General features: G+C 43.6%; 3 protein-coding genes and 2 long non-coding RNA genes across 7 annotated transcripts; 2 read left to right on the top strand and 3 right to left on the bottom strand.

Annotated features, from left to right (window-relative positions):
* Positions 1-29: 29 nt before the first annotated feature.
* Positions 30-8,657, bottom strand: LOC100835619 (2-alkenal reductase (NADP(+)-dependent)). 2 transcript variants are annotated; one of them, XM_010234375.3, is made up of 8 exons: positions 7,837-8,328; positions 7,462-7,757; positions 6,621-6,681; positions 5,148-5,402; positions 4,867-5,044; positions 1,144-1,310; positions 990-1,072; positions 30-500 (listed from the first exon to the last, which is right to left on the bottom strand). In XM_010234375.3, exons 1-8 carry the CDS (start codon positions 8,311-8,313, stop codon positions 122-124), a joined length of 1,896 nt encoding a protein of 631 aa, XP_010232677.1. In that variant the 5' UTR covers positions 8,314-8,328; the 3' UTR covers positions 30-121. The 2 variants fall into 2 exon arrangements, with proteins under 2 accessions (XP_010232677.1, XP_003564820.1); XM_003564772.3 differs by lacking the exons at positions 30-500; positions 990-1,072; positions 1,144-1,310; positions 4,867-5,044; positions 5,148-5,402 and adding an exon at positions 7,011-7,248 and having other exon boundaries at positions 6,436-6,855; positions 7,468-7,757; positions 7,837-8,657.
* A 1,560-nt stretch (positions 8,658-10,217) lies between these two features.
* On the bottom strand, positions 10,218-11,433 carry LOC112271145. The gene is made up of 2 exons (XR_002964065.1): positions 11,291-11,433; positions 10,218-11,058 (listed from the first exon to the last, which is right to left on the bottom strand). It is a non-coding gene; the product is annotated as an uncharacterized LOC112271145 (long non-coding RNA).
* On the top strand, positions 10,942-17,194 carry LOC100835003 (beta-hexosaminidase 3). Its single transcript, XM_003564771.4, has 14 exons — positions 10,942-12,059; positions 12,161-12,235; positions 12,843-12,878; positions 12,952-13,063; positions 13,548-13,618; positions 13,753-13,883; positions 14,173-14,238; positions 14,854-14,954; positions 15,160-15,219; positions 15,313-15,346; positions 15,495-15,593; positions 15,670-15,729; positions 15,947-16,197; positions 16,877-17,194. The coding sequence occupies exons 1-14, from the start codon at positions 11,757-11,759 to the stop codon at positions 17,041-17,043; spliced, it is 1,566 nt and encodes a 521-aa protein (XP_003564819.1). The 5' UTR covers positions 10,942-11,756; the 3' UTR covers positions 17,044-17,194.
* LOC100828683 (TPR repeat-containing protein ZIP4) lies at positions 11,918-21,230 on the bottom strand. 2 transcript variants are annotated; one of them, XR_002964064.1, is made up of 10 exons: positions 19,549-21,230; positions 19,273-19,462; positions 19,160-19,192; positions 18,424-19,044; positions 17,458-18,320; positions 16,852-17,027; positions 14,969-15,042; positions 14,757-14,889; positions 12,309-12,365; positions 11,918-12,200 (listed from the first exon to the last, which is right to left on the bottom strand). XR_002964064.1 is itself a non-coding variant. In XM_024460189.1 (5 exons), the coding sequence occupies exons 1-5, from the start codon at positions 20,826-20,828 to the stop codon at positions 17,577-17,579; spliced, it is 2,868 nt and encodes a 955-aa protein (XP_024315957.1). In that variant the 5' UTR covers positions 20,829-21,230; the 3' UTR covers positions 17,350-17,576. The 2 variants fall into 2 exon arrangements, 1 of the variants encoding a protein (XP_024315957.1); XM_024460189.1 differs by lacking the exons at positions 11,918-12,200; positions 12,309-12,365; positions 14,757-14,889; positions 14,969-15,042; positions 16,852-17,027 and having other exon boundaries at positions 17,350-18,320.
* On the top strand, positions 20,888-22,262 carry LOC112271146. Its single transcript, XR_002964066.1, has 2 exons — positions 20,888-21,018; positions 21,979-22,262. It is a non-coding gene; the product is annotated as an uncharacterized LOC112271146 (long non-coding RNA).
* The last annotated feature ends 524 nt before the right edge of the window (positions 22,263-22,786 follow it).

The raw sequence follows: 22,786 nt of genomic DNA, 5'->3' as shown, positions 1-22,786 counted from the left end.
GCTTGGTATTGGGCAAAGCATGAACAAGATTCAACAAAAACAAACATGAAAGGTTTGATAATCTTTATTATTTATTTGAATCACGAGAGGTTTGTAATACTCATCAGAATGTACACGTACTTCACTCTTGTGACACGCACACGACTTGTTTGCCAACATTTTTACCACTGAATAGACCAACAAAGGCAGCAGCTGCATTCTCCAGACCGATGCTCATGTCTTCTACATACACGATCTTGCCATCCCTGTAATGCTTGGCCATGTCATCAAGGAACTTTGGGAATAAGTGTAGGTAATCACTCTGGATGAAGCCCTGCATCCTTATCCGTTTCGATACCAGGCAAAAGAGGTTGTGGATCCCTACAGGATCAGTCATTCCATGCTGGGATATCATACCGCATACCGCAATGCGACCATGCGTCCGCATGTTGAGGAGTACAGCATCTAGCATTGGTCCACCTACGTTCTCAAAGTAGATGTCAATACCTTCAGGAAAGTACCTAGCACCAAAAGATTGCACAAGAAAGATAACAGCATTACAGTGTTATTCTCAATGTTTATTGAGTTCAATGAAATTACTAATTTCAAAAGAAAATGGGAAGCAGATGATGCCAAACACAATCTTGCCAAACTTATAGGATTTTTGGTTTGAGGACCCACCTCATCGTGGGATTCATTGGGCCATTGATCACACATGTCTTTTGGTACGATTTTCATGTCCCTCATTTTGTACTAGTCTTAATGCACGTAAGTGATGGTGTGTGTTAGGCTTGGAGTTAGGATCAGATGGTCAATTTGCCATCTGGTTCCTAAACCAAACACATCATAATGCTAATATGGTAATACGGGAAAGTGTACCTCATAATTCAGGCAGGTTCATCAATAGTTCATTCCGTTAATATGACTGTTAAATGTTCACTAAAATCTACCTTGATCCATCAATGGTTTATGCAAGTTCCTGCTGTATCTTGTTGAATGAGAGGTCTCACCTTTTTAAGGCCGCCATCAAATCAGGCTCCTCTTTGTAATTAAAAGCTGCATCAAATCCAAACTTATCTTTTAGGAGCTCAACCTGAAACATTGCTATGAATTTTGAATGATACGGCCAAACAGGTGAAAAATGCAACATAATTTGATGAGTACTTTCTGGTTTGTTCCGGCACTTCCAACAACATAGCAGCCATGGAGTTTTGCAAGTTGGCCAACAATCTGACCAACTGCTCCTGATGCAGCAGAAACAAAGACAAAGTCTCCTTTCTTCGGTGAGCAGACCTCATAGAATCCAACATAAGCTGTAAAACCAGGCATGCCTGCAGGGTAGACCAAAGTATTAGTAAGCATGTTGGATCAAAGAAGGTTCACAAAAAGCAATATCAGAAAGAGTAGTTACATGGATCAGTATACACTAGTCTCCATTAGAACATTGCCAATCTGTCACTCACAACAATCCATGAATAGACCAGTACAAATTACCTCAACTGCACCGCTACTTTAACCATGCCATTACCAATTCCTCACAGCAAAAACAGAGCAGTCCATTCCACATTTCCCTCAACCACACAAGCTTTATTCACTTGGTGCCTAACCTCCCTTTTCTCCATAATTATATATCACAAGATTTATTCAGCCAAAGGAAGATTTCATTATAAATGTCATGCATCTGGTGCTCCTTAAAGGACAGTCTTTTCAGTCCCTCACATGGTTGCATCTTCTAAGTTATGGTATCTACTGCCAATGCTTCAGAATTGAACTGATTAATGAAAACTATGGAGTACGAGAAACTAACCGAGAAGCCCCAGCTAAACAATTACAACACCCGGTGATAAGAAACCAACCTAGAATCCCCAAATGTTTTCATCCATGATATCCACTGTTTATGCTTCAGAATCTATTATATACTAAAAGCAATATGAGGGGTACCGAAGGGAGGCACCACGTTGATCCACGTCATCAGAATTATAGTGGTCGTTAGATCTGAGATCGGAGGGCCGTGAAAAACGTTTGAGGTACTCCTCTCCAACGTGACGTGGTAAGAGGTAAATCCGGCCGTTTTGCAATACCGAGAAAGAGTTGTTATCCCATCTTCCTGAACCACCGCCGCCACACACCCATACGCCCAGCGACCAGTTCGGCCAGCCGTAAGGGCTCACACGGACGTTGGCGTTATCATTGGCCGTCGCCGGTGTTGATTTGGACGGAGTTATGGATCCTCTTATGACTGCACAAGCGGAAGACGGAGCAGTAGAGGTTGGAGCAGAGGCCCGCGAAGACTCCCACAGTGCCGACGATGGTGAAGTACGTGATTCTATCACAGATCACGCCGCAGCCATAACCCACATAGTTTGAGGTGAACTGGTGACCAGGCACCTCGAGCGTTTTGGTCCTCCCTTTCCTCCTACATCTGGCATGAATGCTTACTCAATAATCAATACCCACTAAAGCCTCATGCGTTGCAGCTACTAGCACTAGCAGCGCCCGTATACTTGGAAGAGGAAGAAGAGGACCATGGCTGTAGAAGGGAAAGGAATAGCAAGAATTAGTAGTGCGATATTGAGGTTTGCTTTCTTCTCTCATTAGTCTATTTCTGCATACTCTATTTGGACTGGAAGTTCTTGACCTGTCTACGCACGGTGCTGAACCATTACTGATATGTAGCATGTTCTCCTTTACTCAAAAATAGATTTGTCACGAGATAAACGAACAGTCATTCGGAAAAGAGTACTTGGTTTTATCAATGATGATTGATGTGGAAGAGTTTCAACTTAGTCATAGCCTATTCAATTCAGTTAATTGATACTTAAAGTTGCAAATTGATCATCAATTTTTCAATTCAGGAAAAATATTCTAAAATTGCTTCCCTGTGTGTTGACAATTTTCCATGTATCTGATCCAAAAATAGTTTCGATAGGAAATAGGGACAAACGGATATGCAGGTATTTGAAAAACCATCATATTGTTTAAGGAGGAGGAAGAAATAAAATCCTCTCAACTTGAATTAACTATTATGTCTTCTATTTGTACACGGCATTCATACGAAGCACAGTCTCTACAGACATAGGGGGCAGAAAGCTACACTTCAATTGTTTCTCCAAAAAAAAAATGCTTCACTCAAATCAGGTACATTGTGGCTTTGATGTTTACTCATAATTAACATAATATATGCAATTAACTCGCTTTCATACCCCTCATATTGTTCGTACCGCCTTTACGAATATTATTCACCCCAACAAATTATTCATGTATCTGGCGAAAATGGGCAGTTTCTGGAGTTCCATCCAACAAGCAAAAAAAAATGGTCCCCCAAATTCTATTATATGCTAAAAACAATATGAGGGGTACTGACGGGAGGCTCCACGTTGATCCACGTCACCTCAATTATTCTGGACGTTGGATCTGAGATCTAACGATCAAAATTTAATGAGTGTGGTATATTACATGGGCTAGGAATAAAACATCAAATTGGTCTAATGCCCACAAGGCCCAACATGTTATGATTAATGGTAATTAAGTTAATATTTATTTTTATTGTGCCAAACGAGTTAGTCGATCAATATATTACCGACCTTTCGACTAAATTTTCCATTATTTTCTACACACGTCATGGAAATATTAATTACTAATAAATATCTCCACAATCTATTATATACAAAAATCAATGTGAAGGGTACCGAGAGGAGGCTCCAAGTTTATCCACATCACCTCAATTATTCTGAGCGTTGGATCTAAGATCCAACGATCAAGATTTAATGAAGTGGATATATTAGATGAGCTAGGAATAAAACATCAAATTGGTTTAAGGTCCACATAGACCCAATATGTTATGATTAATGGTAATTAAGTTAATATTTATTTTTATTGTGCCAAACGAGTTAGTCGATCAATAATTACCGACCTTTCGACTTTATTTTTCATTATTTTTCTGCACACGTCATGGAAATATTAATCACTACTACCTCCAGTCCATAAAAAGCGTCGCCCATTTGGTACTAAGTTAGTACAAATTTTGTACTAAGTGTGTGACACTTTTTATGTATCGGAGGGAGTAATAAATATCTCCACAAACTAAAAAAAACGACTAACTCTTATCAAAATTTAAATCCAAGTATCTATAGAACAAAAACATTAAATTCATATTATGATTTATTATCATGCATGGAAAATATCAACTAATATAATTTAGCATGCACATAATCTATGAGTGCGAACAATTGATCCATCAATTACTACTCATCTCAACTTTAATTTAGTGTACGAATGTTATCTCATGTGTAATCGCATATCAGAGAAAGACCAAAGATTGGTAGGTGATCTGAAGTTTAATTACAAATACTAAACTAACATCAGTTACAAATGATCAGTCAATATATAATAGAAGCACAATGCTTCTGGAGAGAAAACATCGCGTTGATCCAAATTATGTATTGTTAGTTAGATAAATATGGGCTAAACAAGACCTCCATTTTCCATTTTCAGCGACTGTTAGTGTGATCAACAATCTCAGGTAAAACAAGTGGTTGGTAGGTGAACTGAACTTTAATCACAAATACTAGGCTAATATCATCTATAAATAATTCAGAAATCTGATGCAAAAGTTGGTCCACCAACCGACACTAGATTTAATCTTTAGTTCTGGATTTTGATATTAAATCACATATAGATAAAATATTGTCTCATGTGTTAAAACATCACTTTACTCAGTTAGAAATATTAAGTTGATTAATTCTGTCTTTCTAACGACCAATTATATAAATAGTATGACAATACCTACATACTTCAGTTAGAAAGCTAAGACGATTACAGATGTTTCCCGCGCAATTCACCATGCTAGTTGAAATGAATAGTTCAAACAACGAGTAGGGAACTAACCGAGAAGCCCCAAATGATAAGAGAGTGGTATGTCACTTTGCTGAATCTTATTCAGCTGGCCAGGCTTGTCAATCAGGCTGTATTCCTCCCAACCAGTCATTCCCGAAACAATGTCACCCGCACTGAACCCCGGATGAGTGGAATCCACCACTCTCGCCACCCCCAAACCTTGTATAACCTTGCCAGATCAACAAATCCCCTGATCAGTTAAAAAAATTCCTCCATGTGCGCTTACCCAATTTCTCCAGCAACAATAGACTGAAAAGGGAAAACGAACCAACCGATCCTGGCTTGAACGGGGGGATGTAGGAGTGGTGGAAGTCCCGCATCCGGCCGCGCATGTAGGGGTCGCAGGAGAGGTAGAGGTTCTTCACCAGCACCGCCGGGTCGGCTCCCCCGGGGGGGACGCGCAGCGCCACGGTGCCGCCGTCGTCGACGAGCGCCATATCGTCCTCCCGCGGCGCCCGGCTGATGTACTCCCGCAGCACCACCTTCCTGTTCCTCGCCACAGCCGCCGCCGCCGGCGGCTCCGCTTGCTCCATGCCGCCGTCCGGGGAATCGAGCCCGGCTAGGTTGGCTTTTCCGGCCTTCCCGTTCTCGGCGGATGGGAATGGAGCTCGCAGAGGTTTTGGTAGGTGTGCTGTGTGTTCTGTTCTGCTGTGTGCAGGTGAGAGGGGATGAAAGGGATCGCGTCGGGTTGGTAGTAGTAGCTGAATCGGACGGTCGTGAGGCGTCGAGGCTCGTTGCACATTTTGCATATGCGCGGCGGCGGCCAATACGCCGATACACCGAAGAGCTTCGCGAAATATATGCAAACCGAATCATGCGTGTGTGTCCGACCATCCTGGACTCGCTGGTTTGAAAAAAAAAAGATTCGGATATAAAACAACTGATATCAAGATGGAGATAACTCGATTTCTCAGCCATTGAATATGGTCCGTGCTTCGAGGTTTCAAGACGAGAGATAGAAAGAGAAGAGTTAAAGGGCATCCGGATATAAATCCAACTGCTCTGACACGTCAACTGAGATTTAAATCAGGCGCCGGAGATATAACCACACCTTAAAAAAAATAGTTGTATAAATTAGCTTTTGAAATGAAAACGGAGGACCACGAAAAGCAATAAAATCATTTCTATTTCATTTCACGAAAGAATACAAATAAATTTTCACTTATCATTTTCGGTTTGTTATAATTGGTTTGCCGTGTAGGATAGAGAGGCCCATAAAGTTAAATCATTTGTAATGAATCTCAAGGATGAGCTTCGGGATATATCTTTGTTGTCAAAATATATACAAACTATATATGGGGAAAACTAATTTTATGATGACTCTCTGATCCGCTATTTTTTTTCCAAGCACATTACAATTTGATTTTAAATCTTTGTGACCACAGTTTGTACCGTTATGATTTCGAATCAATGAATTTTTAGCCTCCGTGGACAGATGTGGTGGTTTGCTGTCCTCATCATTTAACTAACGGCCTTGCTATTTAGAAGTCGATTGTTTTTAGCCAAAGATCAGTCGACGTGGTTGGCCATCAGATCTTAATCCAACCAATGATATCACGTGGAAGATGGGAGAGCGGACTTTAATTAATGTAATCCATCACTAGTCGCTGTCACATCTGACGTCAATTAATTATTTACGTGTGCTGTACTGTGTACTCCACATGTCAGAGCATCAGAGTGTCAGACATGCATTCTCTGTTGGGTTCTACTCTAAGAGCCAATATGCATTGGTCGATCGTGAGAACCTCAGAGGCAGCTCGGGGGCACGACGAGCCCGAGCGTGCTCCCCTGAGCGTTCCGGCAGGACGACTTGGCGGCGCCCCCCACCATGGGACTCTGGTTATACGTCAGCATCACGTCCTGCAGGCTGATCCCTCGGCACGGGTTGCTCTTGCTGCAGTCGAAGTTCACCGCCACCGGCGTCGCCGACCACCCCCGGATCCCGACGTACTTCACATCGCTGACCTTGATACTCGAACTCTGTAAATAAAGAAGAAAAAACACATTTTATATATGCGTCAGAGAACTACGTAATTCCTAGCTATCACCAGAGTCACAATTAATCTGCAGCATTTCAAATGCATGCAACATTTCTGTGCGTGTTCAAGAATCAAGAGTATATATGCATATATGACCTTATGGGTGCCGCAGCCATTTTTGTCGGGGCAGTAGTTCTGGTCGATGATGATGGGGTTCTGGACACCGGTCATGGTGGAGTCGATGAAGTCGACGCCGGAGACGAAGCCGCGCTTGGAGCTCCCCCACGTCTTGATCCTCAGCCCGTTGGTGGTGCCGGTGAACCACGTCGTCTTCACCGTCACGTTCTGCACCGCCTCCACGGCCATCCCTTGCTCCTTGCCCAGGCTCCCGATGCTAATCAGCCAAGTCACCAAAGGAGAAAACATCACATAAATGCATATATGTCCGCACATGTGTACGTGCGATCTACTACCTTTAACTAGTTAGTGGATTCGGTACAACTCCAAATAGAGTCGAGTAGATCATGTACATGCCACATGCATATATATGAATGTGCACTTTGCACCCACCCATAGATTCAGACTGAATTGGCGTAAATAATGTAGTACGTGCCTGATGCCGTGGCCTGGGCCGCAGGCGACGCGCTCGACCCAGAGGTGGGAGTTGCCGGGGCCGATGGAGACGCAGTCGTCGCCGGTGCGGATGTTGGCGTCGTACACGGACACGTGGCTGGACATGTGGACGTGTATCCCGTCCGTGTTGGGGCTGTCCCCGGGCGCCTCCACCGCCACCCGCCGCAGCGTCACGCCGTGGCTCTGCAGCACCACCACGTGGAACAGCTCGCTGTTCACCGACCGAACCCCTTCCACCAGCACCCCCTTCGAGTTCGAGATCGTCAACGACTGCATTCATCCATGCAAAATCACACGTCAATATAAGTAATTTTCTGAGCTTTGGGACGTGGCTTATAGTTATAGGTACCGAGGCGCCGGAGGGGCAGTGGAGGAGGGGGTGCAAGAGCTGCTGCTGCTTCTTGCAGGCCCACAGGGAGGCGCCGCGGGCGTCGAGGGTGCCGCCGGAGACGGTGAGGCGGTCGACGGACTCGAAGGTGATCCAGCGCCCGGGGCCGGCCGAGTCCCAGCCGTAGCCCGCGGGGGCGAGCAGCGTGCCGGCGATGCTGAAGGCGATGGACCGGGCCTTGCACGGGCCGGAGAAGGTGGTGCTCCGCCCGAGCAGGAACACGCCGGGCGGCACGTGGACCGTGGCCGGGCCCAGGCCCGGAGAGCGGCACGCGTCGGCCCACGCGCGCAGGAACGGCACCGCCGAGTCCGTCACGCCGTCCGGCCGCGCTCCGTAGCGCGTCACGTCGTACACTTGCGCCGATCCCGGCGCAGGCAGGAACAGGAGCGCCGCATGGAGGTTCACTAGCAGGCTCAGCAGGGGCGCCTTCACCACCATTATTGATCGGTCGAGCTAGCACTCGATCGAGCTTCTTGAGCTAGCTTGCAGGTGCTTGTTAGGTAGGTCCGTGGGTTAAGTTTATGATCGTGTTAATTAACTTGGACCCATGTATTTATAGTGGAGGGTCTTTGGTTAGTTTTGGACGTGGCTAGTGAGATTAAGCACACTGCACTTGGACATGGGTGCAGAATTCAGGGACCTAACAGTAACACTGGTGGCCAAGATTGATCAGTTAGTTATTACTAGTGGACCTTTTACATGCATGGGAGGCTATATATGAAAGTTCCGTACTTCCGTGTGTATACTTCTTTCCAGAATGGGGTTCGGTGGGTTCTTGGAATCAGGGGTCTATCGTGGCCCATGTAAATTCCATGTGTATGCTACTTTTGGGAACCCGTTGTTTACTTTTGCTAGCGTATGCATGATCTTGTCCTGAACGATTCACGTTAATCTATGTGTGTCCATGGACTCGGCCATTTCAAGGTTATAAGATGTACCAAAAATTTGTACCCCTCAAACCACCAAAATTTATGAATTATTTAGGATTAACTATTGAATTTTACTTTATTAATAAAATTTAAGAAAAAATACATAATGTAATGCGTGTTTAAAACTTATGCAAACTGATTAAAAGAATGAAAGTACATATATACTCCCTCCGTTTCTAAATACTTGTCATGGTTTTAGTGCAAACGACAAGATTGCAATGAACTGTCCCCAAAGAAAGAGAAAAGGAATCAGCGAAAATTGATACTCCAATCCTGCAGATTTCAAATGAGAAATTGCACTAACTGCTTGTTTGGAAGTCCCCATTTCATTTCATTTGGTATAAATAAAATGAAAACAAATCGTTTACAAGGTTTTATTTGTACTCCGTACAATTTAAATTCGGGAGATCACATTTGTGTGCCACATGAATTTGTTGAACGAGAGACAAATAAAAAACAGTGTTTTTTTTGTTGGTTATAAGTTCGATTTCATGGAGTTTTATATTGGATTCCTCTACCTAATTTTATGTCAGTTAATCAGATTTGTTCCTGAAATCCAAAACGAGTACCAGGATTTCAGGCCGGAATGACGGCAGCCGAATTGCCAAACGAGCTATAAATCTGTTGGCTATCAGAAATGGCCAGGCCACGACCTTAGGTCCTCGACTAATTGCTTAAATGGAGGATTAGTCATCTAGTATGAACCACCGCTGAAATGCTGGTACAAGTCTCTAGACGTGGGATCGTCGTAGCAGAGCAAATTTGACTCCTGTGTGATGATGGGGGTGGGTTGGGCACATCTCAACCCAACCTAGGCAGATTTGATACGTATGCGTTCAACAACTACTACGGTCGAGTCAAGGTCCAGTTTGGTTTGGTGCACACCAATCACCGTTGGTTTATTATCTCACAAAAGCTCGGGGCTGTGTTGTACATGCCAATAAACCAACTCAAGTCTCTGGCTTCCTTTTTAGAGAACTTCAGTTTCTAATAGAGAAAATAGCAGGGAGAACCAAGCATAGTTTGGGTGGTGAGTCAACCAGGTGCTGGTAGCCCACCAGAATTCGATCCTCGAAGGTCACACTTTGATGTCTCAATGTGTAAAATTATATATCACTATACTATCGGACTGCAGCCGCGCAGCTCTTACATTTTAAAGTCAAAAAAATATAAAGAAAATAGCATCACAGGTCCCATTAACTTGGTAGGTGAAAACAATTTACCTTGTAAATTGTGTATTTATCACCATAAACAGACATGCAGGGACACTTTCAATCCAGTTCGCGTTTTAGAGCTCAAATCGGCCGTGTGACAGTTGACGACAATCCTACCTATCGCACTTTACTGTTTTTTCTAACTCCATAACTAGCGAGCTAGCCTACGACATCAAACTCATCAGATAACAAAGAGAACTCTTCCAAAAAAAGATAGCAAGGAGAAAACTCGAGCTATTGTAAAATTTCATAGACTCAAGTTTGCTAGGAATTTCCTCAGAATTTTCCGAATAGGCTGTGGACTCGGTAGTGAGATGCCCTTCAACAACGCCGGAGGCACTCCTCGGGTGCTAGTCGCTTGTCAGAGACTTGTCTCATGGTGATAGTTCTCTAGTGCAAGGAAATTGTTGCTTCTTTTGTCTCTCTCCTTTGTAAACCTCCGTGTTTTTTCTTATTTGTTGTAACAGAACGTGGCCCTGCCAGGCACTTTCGGGATGGAATACAACAAACGGTGTGGGACTAAATTGCTTCCGCCCATCAATTTTTTTTACACTGGTGCAATTTGCTGATCGGACCAACTAAGGTGTCAATGGACGAGCTCAATAGTGGACCGCACAGTTGTCCAGCAAAGTCCACCTGCACCAGATCCAGACTAGCACTTCTGTAATCAACGAAACTGCTTGAACAAATCTGATTTCACGGCCCAGCCCAACCATTTGTACCCAGCTGATTCGACGGCCCGGCCCAACGAAGTGTCCTTGTACCTCGTACCAGCATTTTCGCATGCAGTTTTTAATGCAGTTGTGGCTGAGACCTACGATTAGCGGATTAGATTGGACGGGAAGTCGGAGGAAGGCCAACAATCCATGAATCACTCACTCCAAAAGCGCGGCACCATGACGCTTCCGTGAAGCTAGAACGGGCAACGGCAACATCATGTGTGACCTACCCCAACTATTCCTCTCTTCTGTTTAACTGACCGCAGCCAGCGTGTACCACCTTCCCCAATTAGCGAAATCCAGACAAAAAAACGATGGAACCTGAAAGAAAGATAAAACAACATATGATGCCTTGATAGCCCTGTCCACAATTTACGCAAATGAAACATTAGCCCAGCACGCCGCGAAAAAAACCCCGATATATGATCACTGATGCTCCCGATTCACATTTTACGGCAAATGAAACCTGGTTCCTGCAGGCTATATATACATGGAGCAGTGAAGGTAGCTACCAAATTTAGCGGAAGTGAGCTACTTGCCTGGCCATCCGTACCTGTTTTGGTTCACCAATGCGCACCAAACCTGCCCATGCGACTCTTTCCCCCCATCTAACCACTCCTTGAGTCCTCGACGGCAGCCTTGGCCGCTCTTCATTTACCCTCCTCACCTCACGCTCCTCGTCTACCTCCTCTTCGCTCGTCTCTGTCCTAAGATAGGAGTCAGCAAAAGCTCTCGTGTTCCTTCTCTTCCGAAAGTTACAGGCAGGAGAGAGAGAAATGAAGATAAGTAGAGTTTTTTTTACTCGCCTTTGCGCTCGCATTTCGCCGCATTGTTCCTCCCTTGCCCCTCCGTCCCATTGTTGCTAGGACAGCAAACAAAATCTGCAGTTATTCCTTAGGGATTGCCTAGAGAAGGTTCCAGCGGTTGAGGGTTCCTTTTCACACGGTCACACCATCATAGATTGCTTCTCCCAGATCAGTTTCCGCAGAGAAGGGTACCAACTCCGTCGCCTTGCAAAGATGGCCCAAGCTCTGCGGCCCCTCCTTGTGTTGCTGGCAATTGGATCCTGCATAGCTGCTGATCACATCGACTTGTGGCCGATGCCAAAGTCGGTGACCCATGGAGCACAGAGGCTCTACGTCAGCAAAGATGCCACAATGTCCATGGTGGGAAGCACGTATTCTGATGAGAAGGCAATCTTGAAGGACGCCTTCCAGAGAATGCTTGATTTAATGAAACTGAACCACAATGCAGACGATACAAACCGAAGTTCTTTTGTGCTCACTGGTGTTAATATGGTTGTTCATTCACCAGAGGATGAGGTAATCTACTCATTTCATGCGATGAACAGCAAATTTCTTTAAGAATTGCAATGTCTGATACTCTGATTCTGCGAATGCTCTGTGATGTTCATCTTCTGCAGCTAAGCTTCGGGGTAGATGAGTCATACAACTTAACTGTTCCTACAATTGGAGATCCATTGCATGCACAGGTTGAGGTCAGTGAAAGCTCATTGTTTTATGTTGTACAAAACCCTATATAGCATCATCTGAAAAGACATTAGAACTTACTCAGTCACTCCTAGTTGCTGCAACTCCACTCTTCTTCCTGTTGTCTGCCAGAGTAATCTACAGAGAAAGATACCATACAGACACAGTTCCCTGAGAGTTTCTGTTTTATATACAAACAACCTACTTCAAGTATGATATTGAGTTGCATGCTAGCAGTTTTTAAACATGGTGATTTTAGGAAACATAAGTACACAACTCATTTGTTACATACATACAATTATTTGAAAGAACTATATTACGAAAATTGTTACAGATACAAAAGGCATAAAGATGGTTTCCTCATGTGCTTTCACCTTATTCCAGTATCTCTTGAAAAATTGCGTGATGCTGTAACTTGGTTACCAATGAACAATTACTAATATTGGTAATGCCCTGTTTCATGTTTGTCAGCTTCTCTGGCTTGGAAACTTAGTTAGGCCCCAAAAGGAACCTGAAATGCCTGATCCATTCATATTTATGCACGATGCAAGCCACTGCAGATAGCTTTGATACAAATCATAAAAATGATTGATGCTACCTTGCAATATTTTGTAGGCTCAAACAGTTTATGGAGCACTTCATGCCTTACAGGTAACTTATTATGATTATCTCGATGCCGAATCTTATTTGAGGTAACCTGACGATAAATTATTCATAAATGCAGACCTTTGGTCAACTGTGTTATTTTGATTTCACGTCAAGGCTTATTGAACTCAACTCAGCTCCGTGGATGATTACTGATGCACCAAGATTTCCTTACCGGGGCCTTCTTATTGGTTTGATACAACGTCTCCCTTTGCTCAACAAGCAATTATAGTATTCCACTAACTATAAGCAGAACCTTGAAATGAGTTCTTTAAATTTTCATTAATGAGCGACCATATAAAGAACTTCAGTTTGAACTGCCTCAGATATCAAACTTCCCTCATAGGCTTCTATATATCAAATATTATTAATATGGGCATCCAGCACATAATCATTGTACTCCCACTATTCCATAACATAAAGCACATAGATATACATGCGGTCAACACTCTAAAAATTTGACCACCATTATACAAAGTATATGGATTGAGCATGTGAGAGTAATACCATTGCATTTTTCTTGAAATATTTATATGCCAAATTTTTTACTAACAAGTCAAAATTATGGCCAAGTTGTGCATTGCATACCGTAAAAAGTCAGTTTTACATTATATTTTGGAACAGAGGGAGTACTGCGGATAAGTATCAGTATTAACTTGTGCTTGGCACTCACAGATACCTCAAGGCATTATCTTCCTCTTACGACAATTAAAGGAGTGATTGATGCAATGACATACAGTAAATTGGTAGGTTTGCGGACGGTTCAATATGTGTTGCGTGACTAATAAGTTACAGGATATTTTAATAAATTGTTGTGTTTATGCCCCTTACATTAGTTTTCATTATGATATCATCCACTCTTTACTCTATCGTCGCGCAGAACGTTCTCCATTGGCATATCATAGACGAGCAGTCATTTCCTATTGAAATACCTTCATACCCAAAACTGTGGAATGGTTCATATTCTTATTCGGAGAGATACACAATGTCTGATGCAGTCGACATTGTAAGGTGCGTTTTATTTTCACTGTCATATATTCATATTAGCACTGTTGGCCTTTGAAAATGTTTATATTACTAAGTCAATATTCACCAATGAAAACTCAGATGTGTTTGCCTACGATTGTAATTCTCATGTGCAATTAAAGTGTCAACGTAAAGCATCATGGAATGGAATATAAAATAGCTGGATGGACCATATGGCCCATAACCTATTAACTTAGATATGCAAAACAGTATGATTAGACAGCAATGCAAATATGCACACTCTAAAAATAATATAGCTAATTCATCTTTGCAGATATGCTGAAAAGCGAGGTGTAAATGTGTTGGCTGAGATTGACGTTCCTGGCCATGCTCTATCATGGTAAGACATTCCATTCTGTTCTGTACAGTGACGTATAGTGAAAATAGGTAAAAGTAAACTGACTCCCAGGCAATTCACTTGGCTGGCATTTGCTGAATCACACTATTAATCGATAATTTGCTCAAGTGCATTGCAAAACCATGGCTGTGTGCTAGGATACATCACACAGATTAAAATATCTTACATTTGTTTACGAGACATAGCAAGTGTGAAAATTCATGTTTACCCTTGGAGAGAAAGAGAAGAGAAGACAGAGGGTAGGATGGGTGGGCTCAGTGGACTTCCAAGGGCAAGCCTGATTTTTCATCCCTTCTCCATCCTTGAGTTCAAATAAGTTCCAGCTAATGACATGATTGTCCAATGTCCAACAAATAATTATTGATTTTGCAATGAACCTCAGGCTCTCAGCAAATGGCAAAGTCTAAATCCCAGGAATTAATTTTGCGTTGCATAAAGATCCAAAATTACATTATAGCATAAAAGGTACCTTTTATCCAGTGAGGGTAGAGTCAAGATACCTTGCTGGAGTGTCAATATGTGCAACTTAAATTATATCCTGCATAGCAATAAGCATGAGTGCATGACTGACAATTGTACATATTGCACTTTTTTCAGGGGTGTTGGTTACCCATCATTGTGGCCATCAGATAGCTGCAAAGAAGCACTTGATGTCAGTAACAACTTTACCTTCGAAGTTATTGATGGTATTCTTTCAGGTGATAAATCATACTCCTTTTGTCGACAAAAGTGAAGTTAGGTTTTTCATTTGTTTTCCCAAACGATCAGATATCATGTAGTTGCGTCCTGAAAGAAACCAGTAATCAACACATAATAGATACATAATGGTTACATTATCTGGAATACAGTTACTATAGGATTAGTCATCAGTCTTAATGAGTTGTTAACTATGTTATTATTCAGATTTTAGCAAGGTGTTTAAGTTCAAGTTTGTCCACTTAGGAGGTGATGAAGTCAACACAAGTAAGAAGAAGCATCACATTTAGTGTTTTCACAGTATTACTAAATAGTGAATTCGCAGGTTAATTCCATTTTACCATTTTCTCTGAATTTCAGGCTGCTGGACCAAAACACCCCACATTAAGGAATGGTACATCTAAATCCAAATAAGAGATCTCGTGATAATATAACTTGCCTGATGTGCTTCAATACCTTTCTTTTTATCAGCACAAAGCAAATCAACTGTCATTTGGTATGAGCCAGTTAATCCAATGATAATCTTTTTTCATGGCACACAGGTTGAATAATAACCACATGAATGCATCAGATGCATACAGATATTTCGTATTAAGATCCCAAAAGATAGCGATAGCACATGGTTACGACGTCATTAACTGGTATGCCTATCAGTTGCAAATTTTACAGGGTCCATTGAATTCTTAAACCTCAAGAAACCTCATGCCATGTTTGCAGGGAAGAAACGTTTAACGACTTCGGAGAAAAATTGGACCGTAAAACCATTGTGCATAACTGGTATTCCCTCACTCCCTGTTTGATATATATCGTTGAAAAGGGCTAAATTTGAAACAGTGGCACGGTAAAATTTATATCAGCGTTAAATGTATTGTATATGAACTAAAAGAAATAGAATAATTTATCAATTACCATTCTTCATGACATTTGTACTCACAGTAAGCCGTACTGTGCATCTCCGATCCTTCTTACAACTGCTATGCTCATAAATTAACAGGCTTGGAGGGAAGGTAGCACCAAAAGTGGTTGCTGCAGGGCTGAGATGCATAGTAAGCAACCAGGATAAGTGGTACCTAGATCACTTGGATGCCACATGGGAAGGATTTTACATGAATGAACCCCTCAAAGGTATCGACAACCCAGAACAGCAGCGCTTGGTTATTGGTGGTGAGGTTTGCATGTGGGGAGAGCAGATTGATGCATCGGATATTGAACAAACTATTTGGCCACGAGCTGCAGCAGCTGCAGGTAGTTGGAGACTTCTAATTTATGCCTTCAAATATTTTGAACTTGCCGCATGCATTTCTTTCCGAACATGTTCTTAGTTATACAATATGATAAACTATGCATTTTCTTTTATGAACTAAAGGGACAGTATACCATGTTTGCCTGAAATGCACAAATCAGTTATCTTGATGCAGTAAAAGGATATACTTAGAATGATAGCTTCCTCACCATACATACATCCACCGATGGATATCTTGATAAAAAAAAATGAGCACATTGAGAAACACAAACATTAACATGTACTATGCTTATTCCAATATACTAGTAGTACAAATGAATGTATCAGCTAAGCACACACTTCTCACATCTATTACATGCCAGGCATAGATAGTTTAGCACATTACTGAACGCTCGTAGATAATTGCATCCATACTTCTCCATTAAGAGGGCTGATATCCTGATTCCTTGTGAATGCTAATAAGCAATAACTGTCTTGTTATACCCTATACTCTATAGATATGTTACTTCAGAGCATGATTCATGGGTATAGAAGCAAAACCTTTATGCAACCTTGCCAACTCTGATATTATTAAAATGTGCATGTCACATCAACTGTTGATATTATTTCATAAAATGCATGAGTGCACTGCCATCTCTAGGCATATTTTGACTCACCAATTCACACTGCATTGGCTTGAAGAGAGATTGTGGACTCCAATTGAGAAGCTTGCAGAAGACCCAAGGTCGGCCACATCAAGACTGTCACGCTTCAGGTGTTTGCTGAATCAGAGAGGTGTAGCTGCTGCACCACTAGCTGGCGATGGTCGTACAGCACCATACGAACCTGGCCCCTGTGTAAGGCAATAGGATACTTATAACAAAATGGAGTAGTGTTCAGATCATATACATCTTTTCAAGAATCATTTTTACCCAGTGTAAGTTCAGCATTATAAATTTCCAGTAGTTATATGGTTGTCTAGACTATAAATTTCAGTGAGTCCTTCCTCTTCTCTCTGTATTTTTGCCTCTCTCCCCCAATTCTCCACCAGAATAATTTGAATGATAATGCCACCTATAGTATAACTATGAAATGATTAGGACATCAGGAGTTCATTTATAGGATTAGTTGACTTCGACAGAAACTGAACATAAAAGTCACCGCAACAGATCCAATAGGCTCACAAATTCAACTTTGTTACAAACTTTCAGTCATCTGATGTACATGACCATGAATTAAATTCAAAGAGAAGGTTACTGTCAAAAAAGAATCCATATACTTACTAAAGATCTAACATCAGACAATAATATTTGACTTGTCATATGCAGAGCTCCAGTGAAAGAAAGTTTGCACCATAGCTCAATTATCTATGCATTTCTTGGTCGTTAACACTCAGAAGTATCTATACTACTAGAACAGGCTGAGACATGCTACAAGACATACTAGTACTTGGTCCCCCATCTTGCTGACTAGATTCATCATGTTTCTTTTCGAGCAAAATACAATCATCAGGTTCACTATCAAACTTTTTCTGGAAGTTCTCCAAGTATTTCTCCAGGCCTGCTATATATTCCTTCATGCTCTCAAGATGCCGAGAGAGATCTAATCCCATCTTCATCCACTTTATAGCAACTGAAGCTTGATTAAGCCGTGCAGCCAAATATGACTTGTTCCAGGCGGTCATAGCAAGCCACTTCCCTTCCTCAAATGGGTACTCGCCATCTCTCAGTCCAACTACAATCTGGTAGGCTTGTCGATATACATCATACGCTGCATCACTCTTGCTACCATTGAGGTCTGTCAAGTCAGGAAGGCAGGCTAGCTTCCTTAGGGCGCCGCTGATTACTCTGTAGTTTGGGGAGTGGGAGGCAAGGGCACTGGTGATGCTAGCCTTCAGGGAAAATTCAGCAACCAGCAGGTTCGGTGGGGTGCCTTTAGAAGCAGCTATTCCAAGTTTGAGAAGATGGTCTGGTGTGCATGCTTTCGAGGAAGCGAAATTCTTGACTAGTTGGAGCTGCTGAGGATGTGCGTTGGTGTCCATCCTGTCAAGAAGTTTGTAGGAGTTGAAGGTATGAAGAAATAGAAAGTTGTTGGTCTCCACCTGATCAGAGGCCACCGGAACTGAGGGCCAAATCAAAGGTAACAGCTGCACATCAATACAACTGAATCAAAAACAATTTAGGAGGAAATAAATCACTTCAGAACATAAACAAGGGTAAATTTTAGTATTTGCCAAACTCCATGTTTACCTTGCCAGCTCTGCTGAGCATCTCGACACCTTTTTTAATATCACAATCTGTTAATGGAGAATTGTTTTGCTCTTCAGCATTGAGCATGGCAGTCACGCTCATGATTAATGCTTGGCAAACAGTGAACTGATTTCCATCACCCTCAAGATTACTTGAGGCGCCAAAAAACTCTGCTGCAAGCTCAAAGAACTCAGCACTAAGATCATAATTCTGCACATGCCCCATCCTTAAACCCATATTCCAGCTATTGGCTGCAAACCAGTTAAGCTCACGCACCCCAACAGCTCCATTGCCAAAAAATACTTCCACGCCGAGGTCAGACATCCGTAGCTTGGCCCGTCTGAAGTACTTCAGGATATCAGCCTCGGTCCCATGCTCACGATGGAGGAGCTCAATAAGATTGCGGAGGACAGCAACCTCAGCCATTGGCATTGGCTTTCCGGTAGAATAGAGACAAAGAAGGAAGGTCAGTGAAGCCACTGCCACCCGGACAGACTTGCAGGCAATAGCTTCATGAGTTATGAGTACTAGGAATTGAGGGTTGAAGTCAGCACAGCCCACCAAGGTTTTCATCTGCTTGATAGTCTCATCCTCTTCATTCTTCTGCAGATGGATTTTAATCTAAAGAACTTGTATGAGTTAGTAATAAATACCAAAGTAAAACGAGATCCTTGCAGTTGCACTACTAACATGATTCCCCAAAAAAATTGTACAGGTAACATGTATAGACTATTACCTTTGTAAATACACAGTGAACATTGTGTTCGACCTACAGATACACATTTTGAGCCAACGTAAGAGGCAATAGACAAGATTATTTAACAAACAGATGAGATGAAAGATCAATACCTTGTCGGCTTCATTGATGAACTCTTGCGCTCGATCCAGATGTTGAAGGGCTACATGGCAAAGGGTAAGGACTCGGAGGCAGCGTGCTCGCTGGTGTCTGCTTTCCTCTCCGCGGGGCAAATAAAGCATCGATCTCTCAATCAAGTCTGCACTTGTATCATAATTCTTTGCATGGAAATGCTCGGTACCGCTGTCCCAAATTCCAATTCTAGCATCAGCAAGCACACATATGCACATAAAAATGCTATTAAATAACTTGGGTAACAGAGTGCAGACCAGTTCCACAGGAGTGTATGCATTGCGCCACGCTCTCTGGTGTTTGCCAGGCCATCAAACAGTGCGACCACCCTCTCATCTGACACGAGCTCAGAGATTGCTCTTGCGCGTCCAGTGCTACTGATACCACCATCAACCACCTTCGTCACCACTCTCACAGCAGCTGCTGCACCTCCTGCACGGCATCTCGCAGCAAGCGCAACGAGCACCTTACGTGCAGCCTCAGGCCCTGCGGAGGCAAGGTACACCTCGGCAGCAGACACGCACAGATTCTCTGGTGCTTCGGCATTGGCCATGAGTCTCTCGAGCTCCCTCTCGGCCTCCGCCACGTTCCCGCTGCCCAGCCACGCTTGCAGCGCCATGAACACCATGCTTGGGTGCTCCCCTCCCAGCCCCATTGAGGACCTCGAGATCCTGATAGAGCGCAGGACGCCCTCATAGTCATTGGCTTGCATTCGCTCGAGGGCGAAGAGACGGAGACATCGACCCTTGAGCCCCTCGACATTTGGGGGTTTAGGGCTTGCGCCGGAGGGGGAGGGCACCTTCTCGCAGAGATTTAGTGCCTCGGTGAGAAGGCTGGACGCTTCAACACCGGGATCAGAGGGTTTCGTGGTGAGTATGGCATTGGCGATGGATAGGTACCCCTCGGCGAGGGATTTGATCCCCTCGGGAGATGCGGACGCGAGGGGCTTGGACCGGCTCAGCAGCGCGACGGCGAGGGATTGATCGCCCGCGTCCGATGCCGCGCGTGCCCGCGCGAGGTTCAGGTCGAGCAAGACGTCCCGTTCCTCTTCCGTGGCGGCGGCGGACACCAGCAGCGTGGCCTTCTCGAAGCAAGCGGAGGCGAGGTCGAGGCGGCCGAGGTTAAGCCATTCCTGCCCGGCGCAGCGGAAGTAGTTGGCTGTCTTCGCGACAGCAAGGGGGATTTCATCGGGGGCGCCGGCGAGGAGGAGGAGCTCCGGCGCCGCTTGCCTTATCTCCGCCTCGGCGGCGCGAGCGGAGGGGGCCCGGGACAAGGCCGCGCAGTTGGCGCGGTCGACGCACGCGTTCCAGAGGCGGTTGGCGAGCTTCCATATCTGGATCCTGCAGGCATAGGTGAGCGACGAGGAGACGGAGCCGAGGTTGGTGAGGACGCGGCGGAAATCAGCGGCGAGCTTCTCCGCCGAAGAGTCAGAGGTGTCGAACGACTCGACGTCGGCGACGACCTTGCTGAGGTCGGTGAGGAAGCCAGCGTGCGGCGGCGGCTGCCGGTATTCGGGGGAGAGCTCGGAGATCTTCATGGGGCCGAGGGTTAGGGTTCCGGCCGTTCGGACTGGGTGGCTCTGAGCGGGAAGGAGGTGTGAGTGGGAAGGAATGGACAAAGGGGAAGAATTCGAGAAGGGGAAGAAGAAGAACTTGAAATTTGAATTGTTGTGCTGGTCCACTCCTTCACGCCTTCGCCCACTTCGTATTGGTATTTCCCTGCAAAAGGTTGCTCAACTCACGTGATTAAATCTACTCCATATCTGTTGTGTCAATACTGCCAAATAATATAAGTTTTGTCAATATGTAGACTAATCTCTCCAATGATAGTGCCACCACATCAAAACTTTTCTTAAGGTTTAGTTTTTGAAAATGTGTATTAGAACTTTGTTTTAATAACATCATAGAACTGAGACGATACCTAGAGTATTTCATAGACATTGTATGAAGAGTCATGGCTGTGGTAAGGTGAAAGATAGGCCTTGCAACTCTTTGAAAATAAAGCATGGAATTAAGTGGGTTTCGAAGACATATTGTAGTAGTACTTCCAATTATAATGGGTTTCTCACACATTCAACTAAATTAATTGTGAAACCTTATGGTTAAAATAATCTATTGGTAACTATTTAATTGGACAATTCACAAATTTTAGTTAAACTATAGTTTCAACTTTCCGACTCTCCAACTATGGCTTCCATCCATCCTTAATCTCGGAATCCTCCATATCAAAAATCCCCCCACCCCCACCCCCACCACACCATCTCACCGCTCCCCTTTCATCACTAGCTCTCTCTATCCTCTTCTCCAGCCTTGCGTTCTCGCCTATCTTCATCCTCGAGGGCGCCAAGCGTGGTGGTTGTCTTCTTCCCACTCTGCTTGCTTCGATGAGGCCACATCGATGGCCAAGCCACCAAGGCACTCACAATGGAAGACATAGTTGGCTATTGTTGTGGCGACGGTGACATGCGCGACGGTGCATGTGATGGCTAGGGGTTTATACAGCCGGTTGAGGTTTGTGAACCGACGGCTGGGTTAAGTTTGCAGTCACCTTTGTCCTTGTCTTTCATTCTATCACCGCTTGAGATGATCCTTGCTATAATTTCAATAGGCATGTAGTTTCTTGAAGAAATTACATTTGTTTGATCAATTGGCACTGTCTTGATATTTTGGTTACAATTTTTGTTATAGCTCTTTGTGCGAGTCGATCTTGCGCCAAAGCGGGAGCACCTACTACTGAATGTGTTGGCGGCAGAGGCACGGGCTGAAGTGGTAGCAGGACAAGGGAGAACAAGGCCTCCCGTTGTTAGTTCAGTTTTGCTATGTGTCGTGTTCGGATGTATCATGTAAGAAAGAAATTACATGAAGACTGTTGCTAGAAAAAAAAGCTTCCACATGTACAACTTTGTATTTGTCTTGTTCATGAAAGCATGTTTCCTCGTGTTAAGCCACTAGGAAACTTTCAAGCAGTTTTTCATACTAGTTTATATAGAAAAAATCGGTGTGCTTTGAACAATTCTAATTTTACCACACTCTATTTGAGTTTTTATAAGAGTAAAATGCACCATAAGTCTTAAAACTATTTGGGGTCTGTCAAGTGACTCCTAATTCTATCAAAGTGCATATTTGAATCTTAATTCTTTGTAAGTTGTTCACGCGTGGTCCTAGTCGAGCCCGAGCCGCTGCTGACCTGCTAGGTGGTAAGTTGAATGCCCGCTGGCTAACTAACGAGTCGCTAGAAATTGCAAATAGGCCTAACTTTTCCATTTTACTCATCCCGATGTCCTTTCCCCGATTCTCCCTCACCCCGCTTGAAATTGCAAAATGGAAAGGTTGGGCCTATTTGCATTTCCAGGAACTCGGCAGTTAGCCAGCATGGCAGTCAACTTGCCACCTGACCGCTCAGCAGCGGCTCGAGCTCGATTAGAACGACGTGTGAACATCTTACAAAGAATTATGATTCAAATATGCATTTTGATAGAATTATGACTCACTTGAC

Source organism: Brachypodium distachyon, chromosome 2 (assembly GCF_000005505.3).
Source record: "Brachypodium distachyon strain Bd21 chromosome 2, Brachypodium_distachyon_v3.0, whole genome shotgun sequence".
Lineage (NCBI taxonomy): Eukaryota > Viridiplantae > Streptophyta > Magnoliopsida > Poales > Poaceae > Brachypodium > Brachypodium distachyon.
Note: the sequence above shows the minus strand (reverse complement) of the source record. Positions and strands in the feature narration are given on the sequence as shown.

Bases quoted from the DNA above. Each gene is read 5' to 3' on its own strand.
- LOC100835619 (XM_010234375.3), bottom strand. From the start codon at position 8,313: ATGGTGGTGAAGGCGCCCCTGCTGAGCCTGCTAGTGAACCTCCATGCG. The intron at 7,758-7,836 runs GTACCTATAACT...GGATGAATGCAG, and splicing joins ACTGCCCCTCCGGCGCCTCG to TCGTTGACGATCTCGAACTC. The intron at 1,073-1,143 runs GTACTCATCAAA...GCAATGTTTCAG, and splicing joins GTGCCGGAACAAACCAGAAA to GTTGAGCTCCTAAAAGATAA.
- LOC100835003 (XM_003564771.4), top strand. From the start codon at position 11,757: ATGGCCCAAGCTCTGCGGCCCCTCCTTGTGTTGCTGGCAATTGGATCC. The intron at 13,619-13,752 runs GTAGGTTTGCGG...ATCGTCGCGCAG, and splicing joins CAATGACATACAGTAAATTG to AACGTTCTCCATTGGCATAT. The intron at 15,594-15,669 runs GTATGCCTATCA...CCATGTTTGCAG, and splicing joins GGTTACGACGTCATTAACTG to GGAAGAAACGTTTAACGACT.
- LOC100828683 (XM_024460189.1), bottom strand. From the start codon at position 20,828: ATGAAGATCTCCGAGCTCTCCCCCGAATACCGGCAGCCGCCGCCGCAC. The intron at 19,193-19,272 runs GTATTGATCTTT...GTGTATCTGTAG, and splicing joins TCATCAATGAAGCCGACAAG to GTCGAACACAATGTTCACTG. The intron at 18,321-18,423 runs GTAAACATGGAG...ATTGATGTGCAG, and splicing joins TGCTCAGCAGAGCTGGCAAG to CTGTTACCTTTGATTTGGCC.